This window comes from Lasiosphaeria miniovina (assembly GCF_030549165.1).
Source record: "Lasiosphaeria miniovina strain SMH2392-1A chromosome Unknown B0T26scaffold_1, whole genome shotgun sequence".
NCBI classification, from domain to species: Eukaryota; Fungi; Ascomycota; class Sordariomycetes; order Sordariales; family Lasiosphaeriaceae; genus Lasiosphaeria; species Lasiosphaeria miniovina.
In genome coordinates this window covers 6,405,519-6,423,184 of record NW_026848220.1, presented here as the reverse complement: position 1 = coordinate 6,423,184, position 17,666 = coordinate 6,405,519, and the positions used below count along the sequence as shown (strand labels likewise).

At 60.4% G+C, this 17,666-nt stretch overlaps 5 protein-coding genes across 5 annotated transcripts; 2 read left to right on the top strand and 3 right to left on the bottom strand.

Annotated features, from left to right (window-relative positions):
- The first annotated feature begins 1,588 nt into the window (after window positions 1-1,588).
- Window positions 1,589-2,541, top strand: B0T26DRAFT_81883 (uncharacterized protein). The gene has a single exon (XM_060447392.1). It carries the CDS (start codon window positions 1,770-1,772, stop codon window positions 2,448-2,450), a length of 681 nt encoding a protein of 226 aa, XP_060303686.1. The 5' UTR covers window positions 1,589-1,769; the 3' UTR covers window positions 2,451-2,541.
- Window positions 2,542-6,324: 3,783 nt separating this feature from the next.
- On the bottom strand, window positions 6,325-7,946 carry B0T26DRAFT_671045 (nucleotide-diphospho-sugar transferase; the record flags this gene model as incomplete). The annotated part of the gene is made up of 4 exons (XM_060439271.1): window positions 6,325-6,522; window positions 6,570-6,864; window positions 6,927-7,808; window positions 7,861-7,946. 4 exons carry the CDS (start codon window positions 7,944-7,946, stop codon window positions 6,325-6,327), a joined length of 1,461 nt encoding a protein of 486 aa, XP_060303685.1.
- A 1,872-nt stretch (window positions 7,947-9,818) lies between these two features.
- On the top strand, window positions 9,819-10,830 carry B0T26DRAFT_671044 (uncharacterized protein; the record flags this gene model as incomplete). Its single annotated transcript, XM_060439270.1, has 5 exons — window positions 9,819-9,867; window positions 9,897-9,919; window positions 10,004-10,397; window positions 10,533-10,587; window positions 10,722-10,830. 5 exons carry the CDS (start codon window positions 9,819-9,821, stop codon window positions 10,828-10,830), a joined length of 630 nt encoding a protein of 209 aa, XP_060303684.1.
- Window positions 10,831-12,808: 1,978 nt separating this feature from the next.
- B0T26DRAFT_671043 (uncharacterized protein) lies at window positions 12,809-14,345 on the bottom strand (the record flags this gene model as incomplete). The annotated part of the gene is made up of 5 exons (XM_060439269.1): window positions 12,809-13,051; window positions 13,113-13,209; window positions 13,527-13,599; window positions 13,676-13,714; window positions 14,231-14,345. 5 exons carry the CDS (start codon window positions 14,343-14,345, stop codon window positions 12,809-12,811), a joined length of 567 nt encoding a protein of 188 aa, XP_060303683.1.
- A 1,440-nt stretch (window positions 14,346-15,785) lies between these two features.
- Window positions 15,786-16,658, bottom strand: B0T26DRAFT_746667 (uncharacterized protein; the record flags this gene model as incomplete). The annotated part of the gene is made up of 4 exons (XM_060444726.1): window positions 15,786-15,934; window positions 16,109-16,202; window positions 16,283-16,472; window positions 16,585-16,658. The coding sequence occupies 4 exons, from the start codon at window positions 16,656-16,658 to the stop codon at window positions 15,786-15,788; spliced, it is 507 nt and encodes a 168-aa protein (XP_060303682.1).
- Between the last annotated feature and the right edge of the window lie 1,008 nt (window positions 16,659-17,666).

Here is a 17,666-nt window from a genome sequence, read left to right as displayed (position 1 = left end):
GTAGACAAAACGGTTCCCCTACTTACACTAGGCCCCTCCGGAAACCTCCAGCAAAGGCGCGACCAATCAGGTCAGCGGCAAGAAACCTATACCTCACCTGTCTACTTACGTTGCGAATCAAGAAAGAAGAAAGCGGGAAGATTTCCCATGCAACTTACCCAGGGAGTTGCGGCAAGCCGTCTCTCATAGAGGGAGAAACCAAAAGAAACCACAAACCCTAGATCAACAGAGACAAAGACAACTAGCCTCCCTAATCCAGACGCTGCAGCTGCATAGAAGCCTGACATAATCCCAACAAAATCCTATAAGCTCCCGGCAGACAGCTTATAGACAGAAGGGCCTCAACGAATCCGCCGGCCGCCTGCTCCGGATGTACATACACAGTACATACCCAGCGACAGCAAGCACGACCGAACAATCTTCAGACGCGATAGAAAAAACCCACGCCTTGGCACAGACAGTGTCGTATGCAGTGCTGCAACCCACACCCTGCGCTGCAGCGCTGCGCTGTACGCAGGCCCCAAGCCAGAAGAAGAGCTGGCCAACGGCAGCAGACGGCACGAATTGCGTGCATGATGCACGCTCGAACGCAAAAGGAAAAATAGAAACAAGACAGAAAGCAGATGCTACGCCGACACCACCACCCCCACACCCGCCAGCCCCCTCCCCACCTGGTGCCAAAGCTTCCCTTTCGGGTCTTATTCTATCGGCGACTCGCACCACACGCTGCTGCAGACCTCAAAGCAGACGGCCGGCTGCCCTTCATTGTCGAGGCCGGGTGGACCCCGAAACGGGGAGCGGGCAATAAAAAAAATCACGTCACAACGGTCTTGGTTGATGGCCCAACGCTGCCGGCAACGTCCACAGAGCTCGGCTTCTGTCATCAAGGCTCCTACAGGAACCGGCAGGCCGAGAAACAACTGACAAACCGTCACTGGCGACAACTACTAAGCTCACTTCAGGCCCTGACAGCACGAGCCAGCCTCGAGACTAGCTGTGCAGCGCAGCATGTAGACGATGCGTCAGCGTAGTCGGCTCCGAGGCAAGGATGGCAATTGTTGCGCGTCGGCCAGCCACCGCGGGCAGAGTCTTGTGCCCAGAATCGGTTGGAAGATAGTGGCTTGGCGACCCGATAAGCTCGCCGAGAGGCTTGGTCTTTCTGGTCGTGAGATGACGAGATGGTGATAGGTTCATCCGAGCCTAGCGACTATGCCAGCTATGCCTGCGTCTACGCTGCGTGATGGACCTGGCGATGGGCGCGCGGGCTTTGTTTTGTTCCCCGCAGTAGCATTTGTGGCTGTCGATTTTTTCATTTTTGTGTCCAGTCGAGCTGCCCGGCACACGCCTGGCAGGCCAGGTTTTCCGGTGCAAAACTAAATCGTCCAACGCTTCTCGCGCTTGTGTCATCGAGGTGCATTTGCCGGGCTCACTGCGCCGGCGCAGTGCTGATGCCCGCCCGCCATCGCGCCATGTCCTACGTCAGTACGGGAGCACCTTGTGTAACGTCCAGCTTCGGGTTGCCAAGTTGGATGCAATGGGCCCATCTTGGCCGGGTGCATTTGTTATCCCGCCGCACACCACTCCAGACACGGCTGCCGTCTGCTCGCGCCACGGAGGGTGGAGGGCATTTCGACTACCGGGCGCCGGCACCACCGCGAAATTCCCGTGCCAGTCGCCGCGGGGGGCTCGCCGGTCTCGCACGCCTGGGAAGATAGCTTGGGCAGACAGCAGTCGATGGCGCTCTGCTTGCTGCGGTGGCTGGCTGCATTATGCAAGAGCAATCTCTGCTCGCCTGCCGCTGCTGGCGGTCTTCAGTCTGTTATTTCTCCACTTGGCCGCTGCTCCCGCGGCAGCCTCTCCGTCTCTGCTCCGGCGACGCTTGGCCGCCGCATCGTGGCCCGCCATTCGGCTTTGTCATAAAAACCCCCAACTGCCGTGCAGGCAGAGTCGGTAGCGCCTCACCTGCGAAGAGCCATGGCCCCATGCCCGCGAGTCGTGCATCGGAAGTGCCCCCCGCCGCCGTCCCCCCAAGCCTCAGAATGGGGGTTGCCGTGTTGCTCATGCACTGTCGAACCTTGCACGGGCGGGTGCCATATCCGGCACGGACGCCAATACAATATCGGCTGCGCGACGGCAGGGAGGACGCTGGTCCAGCGAGAATTCCGCAGCTGGCGGCTGTCGTTGCAGAAGAGGGTGTCCTTGACGCCGAAGTCAACAGAGAGACTTTGGCTGTACTTGCCGCCAGACGGACCGCCAGACGGACCGCGTCCGTCTTGTGTACAGACAGCTACTCCGCACTAGGGGTCCGTTTCAAGGCGGGCCTGGCTGCCACACCCCTCTCCGTCGAGGCGCTCCTCTCCTCACTCCTCACAAGCCCCTCACGATACCCCAGTCGCCCCAGTCGCCCCAGTCGCCTAGTCTTCACATCTAGACCGAGCCGTGCCCGCTGACTGGCCAGCTAGCTGGATGCTGACTGTGATTCCATGTGCATACCCGGAGTCATGGATGCTAGCGCGGCCTCGATACACCCAGGCATCGTGAGACGGCGCGGTTTCGCCGTGGCCAGACCGTATGCCCCAATCGATCGGGCCTGGGCGCCTTCTGGTCTGTCACGGCAGCACCGTGGCTCGCCATGGGGCTCGTCATATCAGGGACGGGATTGTCGGGACGCTTTGAGTCGGGAGCCCCACATGCTGGGTTACTCTGTGGCATTTGTTCGTCGACAGCCGGTACGAAAGGGGGGCCCCACCTTTCACGAGCCTGCAGCTGCCCAGCACCAGACGCAGGTCCAAGAGGAAGCAGTTAGGCACGGCCGCGGAGGGTGTGGAGGGTGTGGAGGGTTTGGAGAGTGTGGAGGGGGTGTGGTATGGACGAGGTGCCAGACGGCCGCTGGGCGCACGTCGAAGGCGGGTCTCTCGAGCGAGCCTGCTTTGATGGCCCGGCCGGCCTGGCTGTCTCTGCCCTCACAGGCCGCTCTTATCGTGGCGGGCTCGTCGTCATTCGGGGTCCACGTCCAACCTCGAGACCACGGCGACGTCTACGGCAGCAGCTGCTCTAGGGCGACGCAGTAGAGGCGCCAGTCCCCGCCATCGCCGTCTAGCCCCACGGTTCCCTGTCTAGCGCTGGAGCCAATCGCAACTTGATCGCCGCTATGTCTGTATGCATGCCATCGCTCTCCACGGCTGCCCGGTCGAAGCTCGTAGCGGGGACACGATCGGGGTTGGACGACGGGGGACCAGGGAGCCGAGGATGGGAGCCTTGGCCTGGCTCCTAAGATCGGCACCATCCCGAAGCGGGTGCTTGGCGAGATGCAACCCGTTCGATGCGTATATTTGTGCATCGCACCACCGGCCTGGGCGTGTGTGTGCCGCTCGATTAGCTATCGATGCCCGTAGTGTGTCGAGGGGAAGGGGCTTCGTTTGAGCATCCCTGAGCTCGTGTTGCCGGCATTATGTTAGTCGTCTCGACGCGGCGACGGCGGCAGGCTCGCTGGCTGTCTGTGGTCGAGATGGCGGGAGCACAATTCACTGCAAGTTCCACGCGGTTCCCAGTTCCAGGCAGATCGCGGGGTGGCAGCCGCGAGACGGAAAGAGCGTGCGGGTAGGTCTCTGGCGAGTCGAATGAGTGGTGGAGATGTACGTCCCGCGGTGGAGTCGTGTTGTATGAGAACGCTCCTGCCCGCAGTGTTCCTGCCCGCAGCACCAGCAGCAGCACCAGCACCAGCACCAGCAGGAGCAGCAGAAATAATCGCGTGGCTACTGCTCTTGCTGCTCTTGCTGCTGCTGCTGCTGCTGGAGCTGCAGAAATAATCGCGAAACGACGGGGTCAAAAGAGGCAGGCGCACACACGCACGCGTCCTCGCGCGACCATCATGGTCACGTCATTGCAGCACCGGCGGAGAGGGCAGCACACAAAAGTAATATTCCCATGCACCTGATACGCGCGCTAGAGAGGTAACAAGCAGGCGGCCCCGTATCGAGCCTAGGCGGCCCTTGGTCGTCTTGGTTTGCAGTGGGTTGGCGAGGCAGTTTGGCAAGCAATTCGCAGCCGCCTCTTCGGGGCTCGTCAGAGCAAGTCCAGCGCGAGGCAGGCCTGCCGCATGCTGTGCATCTGGACGCTGGCCCATGGGGTACCCGGTATGTATTGTGCATGTTCCGGTCGACGACGTCGATTCGAGGCCGCCTCCGAGGCCTTGGTGGGTGCTGCGGCTAGGCCGTCGATTCGCAGCTGCCTCTGGCCCCCCATGCACCTTTTCAGTAGTCGTTATCCTCTCTCGGACCTTTCTTGATTCTCGCGGCCCAACCCAGCCTCCCGGGTCTGTGTCTCGTACATGAGGTGCTCGATCTCGATTGCCTGTAGAGCTCTCGACAATGGCTGCTAGCTTTTGCGAAGCCGCGGCGACGTGCCTGCCTGCACACTTGCACATTGCACACACCCCATCGCCACTGCCGTCTCGTGCGCTGCATAAGGTAGGCATGTACCGTACCGCAACTCAACCCCGCAACAAGAGTGGTAGCTTCTGGGTTTGTTGTTGCAGCTTAGGTTAGGTCCTGGTTCTAGGCTAGAGGCCAGCAGCTCCTCCCAGCTGATTGATCAGAAAACATGAGACCATGGGATCTGGTATCACATTTCCTCTCGAATTTTTCTCTCTTCCATGTTTGCCCGACCCGAGATGCTGGATGCTGCACCAGTGCCAATTAGGTAGACGTGCATATGGTCTGTCGTGCCCGCACACGGATTGGCTGGCGCCCCAGCACCCGCCCTGTTCGACGTTTGCTCGACGTTTGATCCATAAGGCGGCAAGGCCAGACAGACGAGGATGGACACAGGCGCAGGCGCAGAGACGCTGGCGCAGACGCAGACGCAGTGGACGGCACCGTACCACACGGTCCCGACGGTGCGCGACTCCCTGGACCGCCTACCGCCTACCGTCCTTGCTGTGTCACGCAATCACGAAACGCTCATCTGCGCCGCCGTCACATCGAATGCATATACGGAGGGAGGGGTGTGCTGGAGAGAAATGAATAGCATAAGTGACTGGTCAGTCGTCAAGACCAGGGGGTGTGGCCAGACAGCCTCGATGGACCTATCACCGCCGGTCAAAAGAGCCTCGAGCCCGATTACAAAGGAGACGGCGTGATAGGACAGATAATACGACAAGGAAACAATAGAGCTAGAAAAGGGGAACGAGGGCTCGGTTGCTCCGTGTTGGTTGCCGTTGGAAAATAACAATACCCCCTTTTCGTCGGCGGACCGTGCCAGGCAGGGCCCAGGGTGCAGCCAAGGCCCAGCCGAAGGGCTGCCTGCAGGCTAAACATGGGGAATAAGCCATCGCGAACGTAATTACCAAACATGCACATACACATCCGTACTCCGGACTCGTTCAGGGCACGGCCTCTACTGTTGCGATGCTGTGCAACACATCTCGTCCCATGTTCTTCGGCAGCACGAGACAGAGCCAGCATCTTGCTGGGGCCTGGGCCTGGCATGGGCTGGGCTGGGCTGGCTGGGCCGCTGGGGGAAACTTCCGTACCCGTTTCCACACAGCAGCTGTGCACGATGGCGTGCATGGGGTCTGTCGTGCGACCTTATCCAGACCGTCATGACCGCCGCGCCGCTGCTCTGCAGTAACCGCATTCGGCCGTCTGCCCTGCCCTGATTGGCCCGTCGTCTCGCCCCCATCCTTGTCCGACGCCATCTCGCTCACGGCCAGCCGATCATCACGCACAGGCAGCCACTGGGGTTGTTGGTCCCCTGTCTGGATTCGGAGTTGGGAATCGCGACGTCAAGTCTGCGCCTTCGAGCATCTCCGTCAGTCTATCTAGGTCTAACGGTTCCCACCCCGTCCGCGTCCATTCTAACGTCCTCCACTGCTCGCGCCGCGTTTTGGTCCTGGCTCAGACAAACCCATTATCCTCACTGGCTGTAACCCTGGCCCCCTTTTATGTCTGCGTCTCCAGCCCGAATTAAAGGGGCGCCCTCTCGGACCCCCGACCCATTTTCGCCTTCTGTGCAAATACCATTACAATTTTTGATGCTGGCAGTGCTCCGCCGTGCCAATACGTCCCGTCCCCATAGAGACCAGGAACGAGAAAAAGAATAACTTTTAGTCCCAATACCATCCTAGCCCCGTTTTCAGTCGAACCAAAAAGACGCCATCGACCGGAGCGGAGACGGAGCCCCAGAAGTTCCGGCGGGGGAGTTCTGTTTACCTCGGCCCAGTCCGTAACCGTAGAATAGACCGTAACAGAAATGAAATCCACGTCATTCATATGATCATAACCTTCATGTGCCCCTGACGCCGCTGGCGCCGGCTGTTGCTGTTCAGGGAATCGAGTGCTTCAGGGTGACGGGGCGGCCTCCAAACTCGTGCTTGGGCGATGGCAGTGAGGACCGCACGTTTCGGATCGAGTCGGACAGGTCGGGCCCCGAGGGCGTCGTCATGCTCTGGCTGCGGCGAGGCTTCTCCTGTAGGCGGTACGTGTTGTGCTCGTCGCCGTCTTCTCGGCTTCCCCACGATGTCTGGGCTGTCAGCTTGCACCGTGAGCGGGAGTGGATGCGTGGCTTACCTCCTTAAGCGTGAAGAGCGCGTGCAACTTGATGAGACCATGAAAGTAGCCAAACAGGATCGAGACGGGCAGAAAGACCAGGTCGGCCGGGTTCCGCCGGAACAGCCCCACGAGCTTCACGACCTTGGTGAAGGCGAACATGAAGAGGATCTCGGCGGCTAGGACCAGGTGGCGGTGGCTGGGCGCCAAGTTCTCAGTGGCCCGCCAGCACGAGTAGAGCATGAGCGGGTCCGTGATGAAGGCTAGCGACGTGAAGGTGGCGAGGTGCAGGGCGTAGGTGCACCACATCTGCTGCCTGCTCTGGGGTTAGCCGGACGGGGATAGGGAACGGGAGAGGGAGAGGGAGAGGGGTCGCACCTCCACACAAATCTCTCGTGCACCAGGCTAGTCCAGTTGCTGCGCCAGTTACTCCTCGCCCAGCGCGAGCACTGGTAGAGGAACTTGATGCTGGTCTCGAGCGTCGTCTCAACCTCGCACTCGGGGTGGTACTGGATCCACGTCTTCCAGTGGTGGGTCACCAGCCAGCGCGTCACAAAGTTGTCATCGTCAGCGTTGAGGATGTACTTGCCCCACTTTTCGTTCTTGAAGCCGCCTAGGAAGTCGTAGCTCTTGAGGATCTCGGTCCGGTAGGCCCCGGTGCGGCCCGACATGCACGACGTGCCGCCATCGATGTTGTGCGTCGCCGATATCTCAAAGTTGCGCCGCTCAATGTAGGCCGCGCCGAGCCAGTTGTAGACGCGCGTGGCCAGGTCCCCGTCGATGCGCTTCACGCGCTGGCAGGTCCCGACGCCGCCGATCTTCTTGTCGGCGAACGGCGCGAGGATCCAGGGCATGAGCGTCGGCGGCCACTCGACGTCGTCGTCGGCCATGACGGTGATGGGCGTCTGCACATGGTCCTCCTCCAGCGCCTTGCACACCTGGAGGCGCTTGTTCGCCTTGTCCACGTGGAGCACCTCGATGGCGGTGGGGCGCGCGCAGCCGGCGGGCGACCGCCGCAGGGCCGCCGCCACCTGTTCCAACGCCTCATGCTTGTTCCACGTAGTTACGAGAATGAGCTTGGCCGGGCGGCAGGCCAGGATGGTCTCGAGCGAGCCCTGCAGTTCCTGGAAGCGGTTGTGGATGGTGGGGATGATGACCGTAACGTCGTCCGACGTGAGGGCGGGTTTCTCCTGCGGCGTGATGGACCTGTATCTCCAGTGGCTGACGCAGTGCACGACGAGTCGCACATATCTCCAGAGCCTAGAGGCCGTTAGCCCTCCGCGCGACACTCGCACGGCATCCTGCAGCATACCAGAGAATCGTGTGCAGCACGATCCAGTCCCTTGCGGTCCAGGCCAGATCCAGTCTCGGAACCAGGACGTCGATTAGCGTATCCATGTTGGCGTGGACAGCTGCCAAAGTTGGTATGACAAAGCACCACTCTACAGTTGCTCAGCGGCAACTATTGGCAGAAAGCGACAGGGGACGTATGAGGCGGTACGTGGTCGCGGGTATGGGGCTCGACGCTCCGGCGGCGCTCTAGCCAAGCCGGGTCGGAGATGCGGCGGGAGCAGGGGTTCTAGATGCCGAGGGACGGCACGGGTGCGTCATGGGCGACGGCACTGCGCAGGCTCCGGGGAAGCAGGCGTGCTTGTGGCTCGCTGGCCAAGTTCTGATAGTCGAGGTCGTCTCGGCGAGCCGATTGCCCAGTGGCAACAGTGGCAAGCTCTGGCCTCGGAGATGATGGACGATGGACAAAACGACCGAACCTGGTGCCCAATACGCGGGAACTATGCCTGGTGCGAGTGCCCAGGGTAGTGTACACGATAGACTAGGAGACGTCAAGGAAACGAAGCCATTGCATGGACCAATTGATCTCTAACACAAGCACGACAAAACGAAACAAGGCTGCTGCGATGCCCGGGGCCTAGACTCGGGGAGGGAGTGCCGGGATATATAGGCCAGCAGTCGGAAAGACGAGACAAGCACGGCGGACGCATGCTTCGAGACAGACGAGAGCCGGCGCGACGAGCAGGGAACGAATGACAGCACGAACATGGCCCGCGAAGGGGGCAGCAAGGAAGGGCTCGACTTGGCTCGGAGAGAGAATAGTACCTCCAATGTACAAGATGTCGACGGTAGGTCGGTAGCAGGCCGTGCATGTACTCCGTACGTAAGTAGGTAGGTACATGTTGGCCGGGGCAGAGGCAGACACGGGAGCAATCTCGCCAGGACCTGCCTAGGTACCTTCGTACATTGCGCAACTCGACGTGCTTGCTTTGTGCTTTGCTGCGCGAGCAAGCTCCTCTTGCAGCGCATAGCTCCACGATGAGGTGAAGAAGTGGAAACACCAGCCGCGAGGCGAGATGCGGGCACTCAACAAGCTGCTAGGTACATGACGACTTGCAGACCTACCGGCTTGTCCCAAAGCAATTGCTCCTGCCAATGGCTGCGCGGGGCGTGAGTGTATTCGTGCTGGGGGGAGGGCCCTTTGGGGGGCAGCTGCACGTCGGAGGGGCGTGCAGAGGTGGGAAACGGAAGTTTACGGTTTTGTCACAAACGCCGCCAGCAATGGACCAAGTCACGGATTGGCGTTTTGTTGCTTCCTTTTCGTTGTTCCGTAGGTTGTTATTTTGTGGTTCTTGTTGTTTCGTAGGTTATTGCTGTTTCGTTTCTCTTCAGATTGACCCATAGACTCAAATGTTTACTTTACAGTCGTGAGCTGCGTGTCGGCTGTCCCTTTCTCTACGCTGCTGCTGCCACTGTCTTAAGCCGGCCTGTTGTTGCGACGGAACGATGCAGCCAAGCTTGCAGGAGGTCTGGACACCACCACCCCGCCAGCCAGAGATTGAGGCTTTAAATCCTCCGTTGGGTGGGCATGCGGAGTAGGTGCCCTCAAGACCCACCGCCAGCTCCCGCCGCGACGCAGGAACCGCAGAGGTACTCTGCGCTCGAGAATCGCAACAACCCTCAGACGAACCGCTCGTCCCGGCGCCTGCTTGAGACCAGTGTCGATCGAGTACGGCGCGGGCCAGACCGCCGTGGAGATGGCGCGGTCCCTGAAATGTCTAAGAGCAGGTCGAGGGCTTTGCTCTGGTGATTGGCGTGAGGGTGGCAGGCAAGAAGGCGGGCTTGATAGGACACATCGCTCCACAGTTGCACAGCCCGGAGGCCAGGATCGGGCGAGCAGGCGAGCGGTTAATCGCGACTGATCTCTAGGGCTAGCCCATCTACTGTCCATTGTTGGACAACTGGACATCGACATGGAAAATGGCCAAGCTCTCCATCGCGGCTCTAGTTGCTACGGTGTATATTCCCAGTGCGTTCACCGGTTGTCTGCTCCTGCAGGTGTACGGAGTAGCCTAGGGTCCGTAAGGGCGCCGTTTTTATGGCGTCGTGGGTGCCGTGCAATGCGCCGGACCGGCAACAATGCTTTCGAACGATGGATAGCGTAGATGTTTGCCCACGATTTCCACACCCGACGCACGCGGAGGCTTGTGTCTACTATCACGCCCGAGGCCCTCTGCAACGGCCCTTGCGGGCACAAGGCAAACGGCCTGGGAGGGGTGAAAGCACGTTTACGGGGGGTATTGAAAGGCAATGTCATTCCTCCGTACTCTTTGGGGAATCCCCCTCCCTCCACCAACGGCGGGGTGGCCGGGACCGATTTGGAGAAAAAGACCCTGGCCGCCCCACAACAACAACAAGTCATTGAGCTCTCGAACGAGTACGGGATGAAACCTTTCGACGCTCGAGTTCGAGACAGCAAGACGGCGAGCCGGAGCCTCGTGCCCTACCGACCACAGTGCCGGTCTCACCAGCACCCTAGAGGCACAAACGGCAAGCTCGGTCGAACGAGGCGATCCCGGTGAAACATGGAGTGGGTGGCGGAAGGGTCGGTACCTGTCACCCGTACGGTTTGCAACTCCCGCGGCCGGTGGAAGCTACCGAGCGTGACAGGGAGTCAATGGCCATCCCATTTAGTAAGCGATATTGAGCTCCTCGGCTTGGATCCGCCTGGGGTCGTGTTCACATGCAGGTACGCACGCCTGTCTGGCGAGCATAGTCTGACGAGTACCCGTCTCCTCGCCATTGACAGCAAGTGGCATGCTGCCGTGAAATTGTGAAAAGAAAAAAAACTAAAAAACCGTGTAGCTGAATGTTAGACGTCAGTGTTGAGGACCTGGCGGGTCTCGGTGAGGATTTGAACAAGGACAGGGCCCGAAGCAGCAGCTTGCTAGCCATCTACCCGCTCACCACGCCTCGGCGGGGTGAGAATTGAGAATTGTCCAAGGACCAGGGCAAGCGAGGTAAGTCGCAATTAATCCCTGGCAGGGAGATAACATGCGGGCTGCCGCGCCGGCTGTGGAGAGGCCCGGCACCCCCCAACAGGCAGGCCGTGCTTGGCCAGGACGAACCGCCGTCGAGAAGGTTCAGAGTAAAAGGCGAGGGACAAGGGAGGGCCCGAGCTCCCGTCCCGTCCGCTCCACGCCAACTACGACACCCCAGCCCGGCCACGGCGACGCGGGTTGGCATCCCACCGCCCACGTCAAGCTCGGACGATGTGTTTGTGTGCGCAGTATCCGTGATGCTGCATCAGGTCATGTCGGGATAACCCCTAAACCTGGCTCGAGCTTGCGGCAGGAAAATTTTCACTCGGATGACCGACATGGCACAAACAATCACACATGGCTTGTTCTGCGCCATGCCTTACAGCCGTCATAGCTTTGAAGCACGGCCAGCGGCACTGTGACTGGAGTCACGACATGTGGCGGGCCTGCCGACGCCACAGTTGTCGTCCAACCGTACCAGGGGCTTTCGATGTTATCAGCACAGCGCCAGAAGCAGCAGCGGCGGCCAGCAGCTAGCAGCCAGTGGCACAGATAGACCGTGGCAGCGTCCATGTATACGATACAATGTGCTGCCTTGGCCCTGACCATACCAGCCCCAGCGTTGGTCGTCCGTCACCGTCCTGCAACGGCCGTGGGCAGCACTGGTTGGTGGCCAGGCGATAGTTGAACCGGTCGGCGAGGTGGGTGGTTCTGGACGCACTGCGCTGCACGGCAACCGTGTTCTACCACATTCCAGCACTTTTGCCGGAGGCCGGTCTCAACGCGGAACGCAAGAGCGCCGGGCCGGGGCGTCGGGCAAGGGTGCCAGCACACGTCTTCCCAAATACGATGCTACGGCCGGCAGACGCCGTCGCGATGTCGGCTCCCCTTCCCTGGGTGTCCACTTCGCTAACGGTCCGTGTATCATGTTAACATGCGCCAGGAGGCACACCGGCTAGCCAGAGGCGCTTGTTTGACGTCTCGGCATCGTAGGGCAGCCACAGTTCCTGGGACTTGTGTCGTGGCCGCGGATGGCCACGATTGCTTCCGTCGGAACATGCCTGCCTGCTAGGCAGGTACCGATGCAAAGCTTGACCACCAGGCCATCGAGCCATCAGCGCAGTCTATCCGTACGCGTACTCTGCACCACGTCAAGAGGCTACTCGCACGACGCGACAGCGGCTGCTCATCGGTGCAATAGCCAGCCAAGTGCTGCCAGTCGTCAGTCCTTGCCAGCCGTCAGTCTGTGCCCTTGTCAGCCCTTATCAGTCTTTGACGGCTGCGTGTCGAACAGCGTGTAAGTGCGGCGATCTCCCGAGCGAGGCGGCGATCTTGAAGATCCAGGCCAGGCTTGGCTGGATTGAATCATTTTAGTGCACGAGGACAAGAGCGCTAAGCCCGCGATCTGCTGGTGCCCGCTCGACGCGGAGCCGCCGTTGACGAGCCATCCGATGTTCTGCCGTTGTTCTGAAGACGCTGCAATCTGCATGTCGTCGGAGAGCAGCCCAAGCCACTTGCAATGCAGTTGGGACGAGGCCACCTCGGCGGCGTGCTTGCTTGTTGGCTTCGAGTTGGATTTTGCATGCCACTTAAAATTAGGTAATTTGCATTTTGCGCTTGTGGGCCGTGGCTACTACATAGTAAGTGGCCTTAGCTTGGGGTTTGGTCGCTTTCACCTGTGCGGCCAAACTTTATTATCTCGGGACTGTTTACGGTAGCAGCAGTAGCACAGCACTGGCTCTGGCTCCTGGGCAGGCCACGTCGAGCATCGCAATCGGATCAAGCCTCAGCCGGTTGTCTGTACCGTCGCACAGACGACAGACACGGACAGTAGCGTTCGCAAATTGCCTCCCGATTTTCCTTCTATTATTGGAGACGGGCTCGCAGACTGTTCCTGGCCCTGCTGCTGGGCGTGGGCCCGCGCGCTCCCTATTCTGAGCGGCTCAACCGTCGTCCTCTCTGCCGCCAGCCCTTTTGTCCGCAGGCCACAACGATACGCCGAGCCAACTCGTCGTCTATCGTGTATTGTAGCCGCGCCAGCTCCTGGCACGTGGCCTCTTTTGAATCTGCGTCGACGCCGTTGCCGCAACGGCCGAGATGTATGACGATGATGATGCCGACGCCAGGCTCGCACTGGCTTGGCCTGGCCTGGCCTGGCCTGGCCGGCTGGCACTTGCACAGCGGCAGAGTGCCGTACGGGTTCGGTTCCCTATACGGATACGTGCATGCCTACTATGTATGTACGGAGCACTTGCGGTCGGTAGTCGTAGATGCTGCTATCTTCGGCCCATGCTGGCCTCTGGGCAACATGGTACGGCACGGCCGACTGGCTGCTTTGGGATTTTGGCAGCCGCTGACTGACCCTTGAGGCCTCGACGAGCAAACTCCCCCCCTCCCCCCAGGGCTCTAACCCCCCTAGGGCCCTAACCCCCCAGGGCCCTAACCCACCCAGCTCCTCCCCCCCTCCACGGTCGAGTACGGCCGAGGCGCATCGTGAGATTCGAGAAACGGCGGTTCCATACCACCTTACCCGCCCCTAACAGCTCTCCTCAGCATACCCCATAGAGCTGCCGAAAAGGACGCTCCAACCACACCGTGACCCGTCGTTAGCGGTGCATACCTTTCTCCTTCCGTACCCGTACCCTACCATTCCCCTTCAGGAAGCCACACCTCATCGCCGGTCGCGTCGATAGCATTCAGGCATTGTTGCGCGAATGTGCCTGATAGAGGACCACAGGCATTATTACACACGAATCCGACTCAGGTACGGAGCAAGCGGATTAGACGTGTACATACAAACTGCGCGCACCTCCTTCCTACGCTTCAGTGGCGCGACTATCGGCACATGCAGCACGTCACTGCTACCTCCCTATTGTCGCCAATTCTCCCGGATATATCTCTCGTCTTGGATGAGTTGCGCACATATATGTACCGTACGTCGCGCTGCTGTACCCACCCGGCGTTGATCTAGCATGCGAGCAGCCTGCCTCGTACGGGCACTGGATTGCGATGAGGGGTATCGGCCAAATATTGGGCTGTCCATCGACGTTGATCCCGCGGCGTATGTACGACGATGCCAGCCGACCGTGACTCTCGAGGGTATGGGAGTCTGGGACGACGAAATGATTGACCCCTCGGTTCGCGACGAATTTTTTTCTTGTCTCTATGCCCCTGTCCGGTCCCCTGCCTTGCACTGCATGCAATGCCGCTGTCTGTGCATTCAGAACGCTTTCTCATTGCCCCAGACGGGCATAAGGTGCGGTGCCTCTCGCCCTTCGCCCTGCCCTCCTCTCGGTTCCTAGACTCGACTGTAAACTGCGGATAGATTCTGATGACTGCACTGAACCTCACTGCCGTCATTGGCCCCGTCGCTGCCCACGGGGTGGCGGTCGCTAGGGCCTGCCTTGTGCGGACGAGCTGGCGGGTGCGGGTGGACGGCCAGTAACGCGCTGGCTGGCTCCTGCATCGGGCACCACCACGGTCCACAGTCCACCACGGGCGACGGTCGCTACTTGCTATGTAATGGAACCCAACCCACGGGCGAGCGAGCGATTCCAATGCGCGGTTCGAGCGGGAGGGCATGCCCCGGGGAAGCAGCTCGACTCTTCCGGCAGACGCGGCCGATCTGGATGCTGGATGATGCGCATCCCAAACTATTTCCCGCGGCGAGAGTGGCATGTTCTGGATAAACTGTCCCCAGCCTTCCAGGCGACTCCACGCGCAGACGTCACAGCGAGCAGCAGAACGCTTCGAACCAACTTCATACCAGCAGCCGGTGAGCAAGGGCACGAGAACCCCCACCAAATCACAGTTTTCTTCTTCCTATGACGCCTTTGTCCTGCATATACCCTGGAGCCTCGGTTGCATATTGCAACCGGATTGCTTCTGCCCGTTTCATTCAGGCCAGCCACTCCGCAGCCACTATTCCGTGCATACATACATGGATACGTACAGTACCACAAAATCGCTGGCCTCCGCCGTTGAGCTCGTCAGACGCGAGGTCCTGGTGCCCTGGCCGTGGTACTGCCCCCATTCACGCACTCGTCTCTGCCGACGCCGCAGTGCCCAGTCTCAGCACCAGCTTCCCGTGAAACCGGGCAGCTTATCGGTTTAAAAGCGGAAAGAGCCTGTCCAGGACAGACCAGAGCGGGCCGACTTGGCTGGCCCAACAGCTGGCTTGGGACTGGCGGTCAAGAGTCGAACCCCAGGCCTTGCCCACCTGCTGCCAGCCCGTCTGCCAGACGGCTCCGCCGGCTCCAACACTCACCGACTTGTGCAGACTCAGGCCAGCGACTTCCAAGGCAGTCTGTCATTATTGCACCTGCAAAATCGTCTGGCTCTGGCCTTTGGTCTCTACCTCTGGTCTCTGGTCTGGCACTCGCCGTCCGTCTACCATGAAGCACGACTCCGGCCGTCGCCAGCTGCCGGCCAACACTGTGCGCTCCCAAAGTTGCGGCTCCGACTGCGGCCCATGCCTGCGTGGCAAGCAGCGAGACGCTTCCATTCGTCACTGGCCGAGATACGGCTGGTCCCAAAAACAGGACTGGGCCGACGCTTGGTGGCGACGTCGCTATGCAACACCTCTGGAGTTGACCAAGGTCTAGTGGATCTTTTGCCTCCTTCCGGTCTTGACTTGTCACTGAGCCAGATTACGACAGACACGAGCCCGACGGTCACGGGCCACTCAGAGACTGAGAGAACCCGGCCTTGGTTTCTGGTTGGCTCTCAGTCTCCAAGGTCAAGGGCTTCCATGCCCGGCACCCCGTGTTCTCCGTGCCAGAGTCGATCTGCACTGGCCTAGTTCGCCTCTGCTTTGACCACCATCCCTCGAGCGCAGAACGATCATCGCCACGCAACCCCCTCACGAGTCGGCCCTCTACTGGCCACCTGAGCACAATACCCCGCGTTATGTGGTTCCACGCGGCCTCGGCGGCGACGGATTGGCTGGCGGCGAGTCATCAGTCCGGTCGGTCGCAATCTCGAGGGCATCAGAGACGAGGACGAGGATGGCAGCAGCCTGGCAGCAGCTGGCGAGGGCGAATTGAAGCGGCTGAACTGCGCGTGACGGGCCAGAACGCTCAGGGGGCTAGTCGCTCCGGCCCAGTGGCATGATCGCAACACTGCACAAGACGGCGACGGCGGGCCAGCGTCGATCACGTCCTCTGCGCTTTTATTCGCCACGCTCGGCGCTCAACCGCCATAAAGACGCGGCGTTGGCCTCGAGCTTACCAGTGATGGACATGGGAGCCTCCTCAAGCTCGAGGTCTGTTGGATGGGCGACAAGGCCGCAGCGATGGTCTGTCAGCCAGAACGTCTCGCAGAACTGCGAAGGAGGTGTGGAGAGAGTCTAGACGCCTGCTCCGCCGCTTGTGATTTCCTGCAGGTCTGGCCAGACCAGGTCACGACGACGAAGGCAGCCCGTCTCTGCAAGAGGCACAGGAGTGAGCATCTCTGGGCGACACATCTCCACCACATCTGGAGGCAGTCCCTGTCTTGAGCTTCGTCGTGGGCTTCGTCATGTGTCCACGGCGTCCACACGACCCCGGCCGACACGAATCTGCGATCGCCGGGCGGCGCGTGGCGGCGGCTATAGCTGCGGGCGGAGGCGCTATTGTTCACCCATGTCCGGCCGTGGTTTCGTAATGACCATTTGTGCGGAGGCTTGACAGGGTTCGACGGGCTGGAGCTCACGGGCTGGGGCCTACGGGCTAGGGTTCACGGGCTGGAGATCGACGGTCTGACAGACCCGATAGACGCTCTTGCCGCGAGATGGAGCCATCAGGACCCACCCCTTTCCCCGCTGGAAGCCGCTTGGGATTTCGTTGTGAACGTAAACGGGAAGTAGAGCATGTTTTTAGGAACAGCCGAGAGACGGGACGACCCCCGCCCGGCCCGCTGTTTCAAGTCTGACTGCCAGATGCTGCCCAGCTTCCCCAGACCCAGAGCTCGCGTGTCCGGAATGGCCGTCTCTGGTTGGCCTTGCGGCAGACAATGCTGACGAGCCCAGCACGAGGCACGCAGCCTGTATGAGGTGGGCAAAGCTGCCCTCCAAGAGGTAAGGATGGGACGACACCTGCTGTCCCACAGCGTCAAACCCTAATGCCGTGGAACCGCGAGCCTCCTGGACGAATGATCCCACGGCCAGTCAACATGGGTCCATTGCGGGGAGGCCTGTCCAGATCAACACCCTATATGCATTTGTAGAGTCAGGGGTGGGCACCGTTGCACCAGCCAGTCGAAGCACAGAGGTAGGCATGTTGACTGACTGACTTGAAAGTGTGCATCGATAGTGCGGTCCAAAGAAGAAAAGAAAGTCTGTTTTCTGCCTGCGCGGTGTCAATAAAGCCCCCAGAGTCTTGGCAACTGTGCTAGCCCTCGCCGCCCCCCCTTTTCGCTCCCCTGCCTCGAGTCGATTGCAGATTCACATGCCATGTCCTGCCAGATCCACTCGGCGGCTGCCCAATGGCGGGCTGGCTGGAACAAGAGAGGGGGAGGGGGGCGTGGGAGCAGCATCGCAAACGCCGACAGGGCCCAATTTGGAACGGCGTACGGACGGGCCGTACGGCGAGGACGCAGCCAACCACTGGCGTTTCCAGATTTGGCCATGTCTTAGACCGCCTCCCTTCACTGCTTTCTGCCAGTCCTACTTCGCGCCGTCCAGGCGTTGGAGGGGGGGGGGAGATTGCCACGGGGCAGGCCGGCCGGCTGGTGGTGTGCTGCCCGTCTGCTGTGGTGCCTCTGCAGCGCTGCCATGCCGTGTAAAATCTAAAACGCGAGAGATGGGGCC

Bases quoted from the DNA above. Each gene is read 5' to 3' on its own strand.
- B0T26DRAFT_81883 (XM_060447392.1), top strand. From the start codon at position 1,770: ATGCAAGAGCAATCTCTGCTCGCCTGCCGCTGCTGGCGGTCTTCAGTC.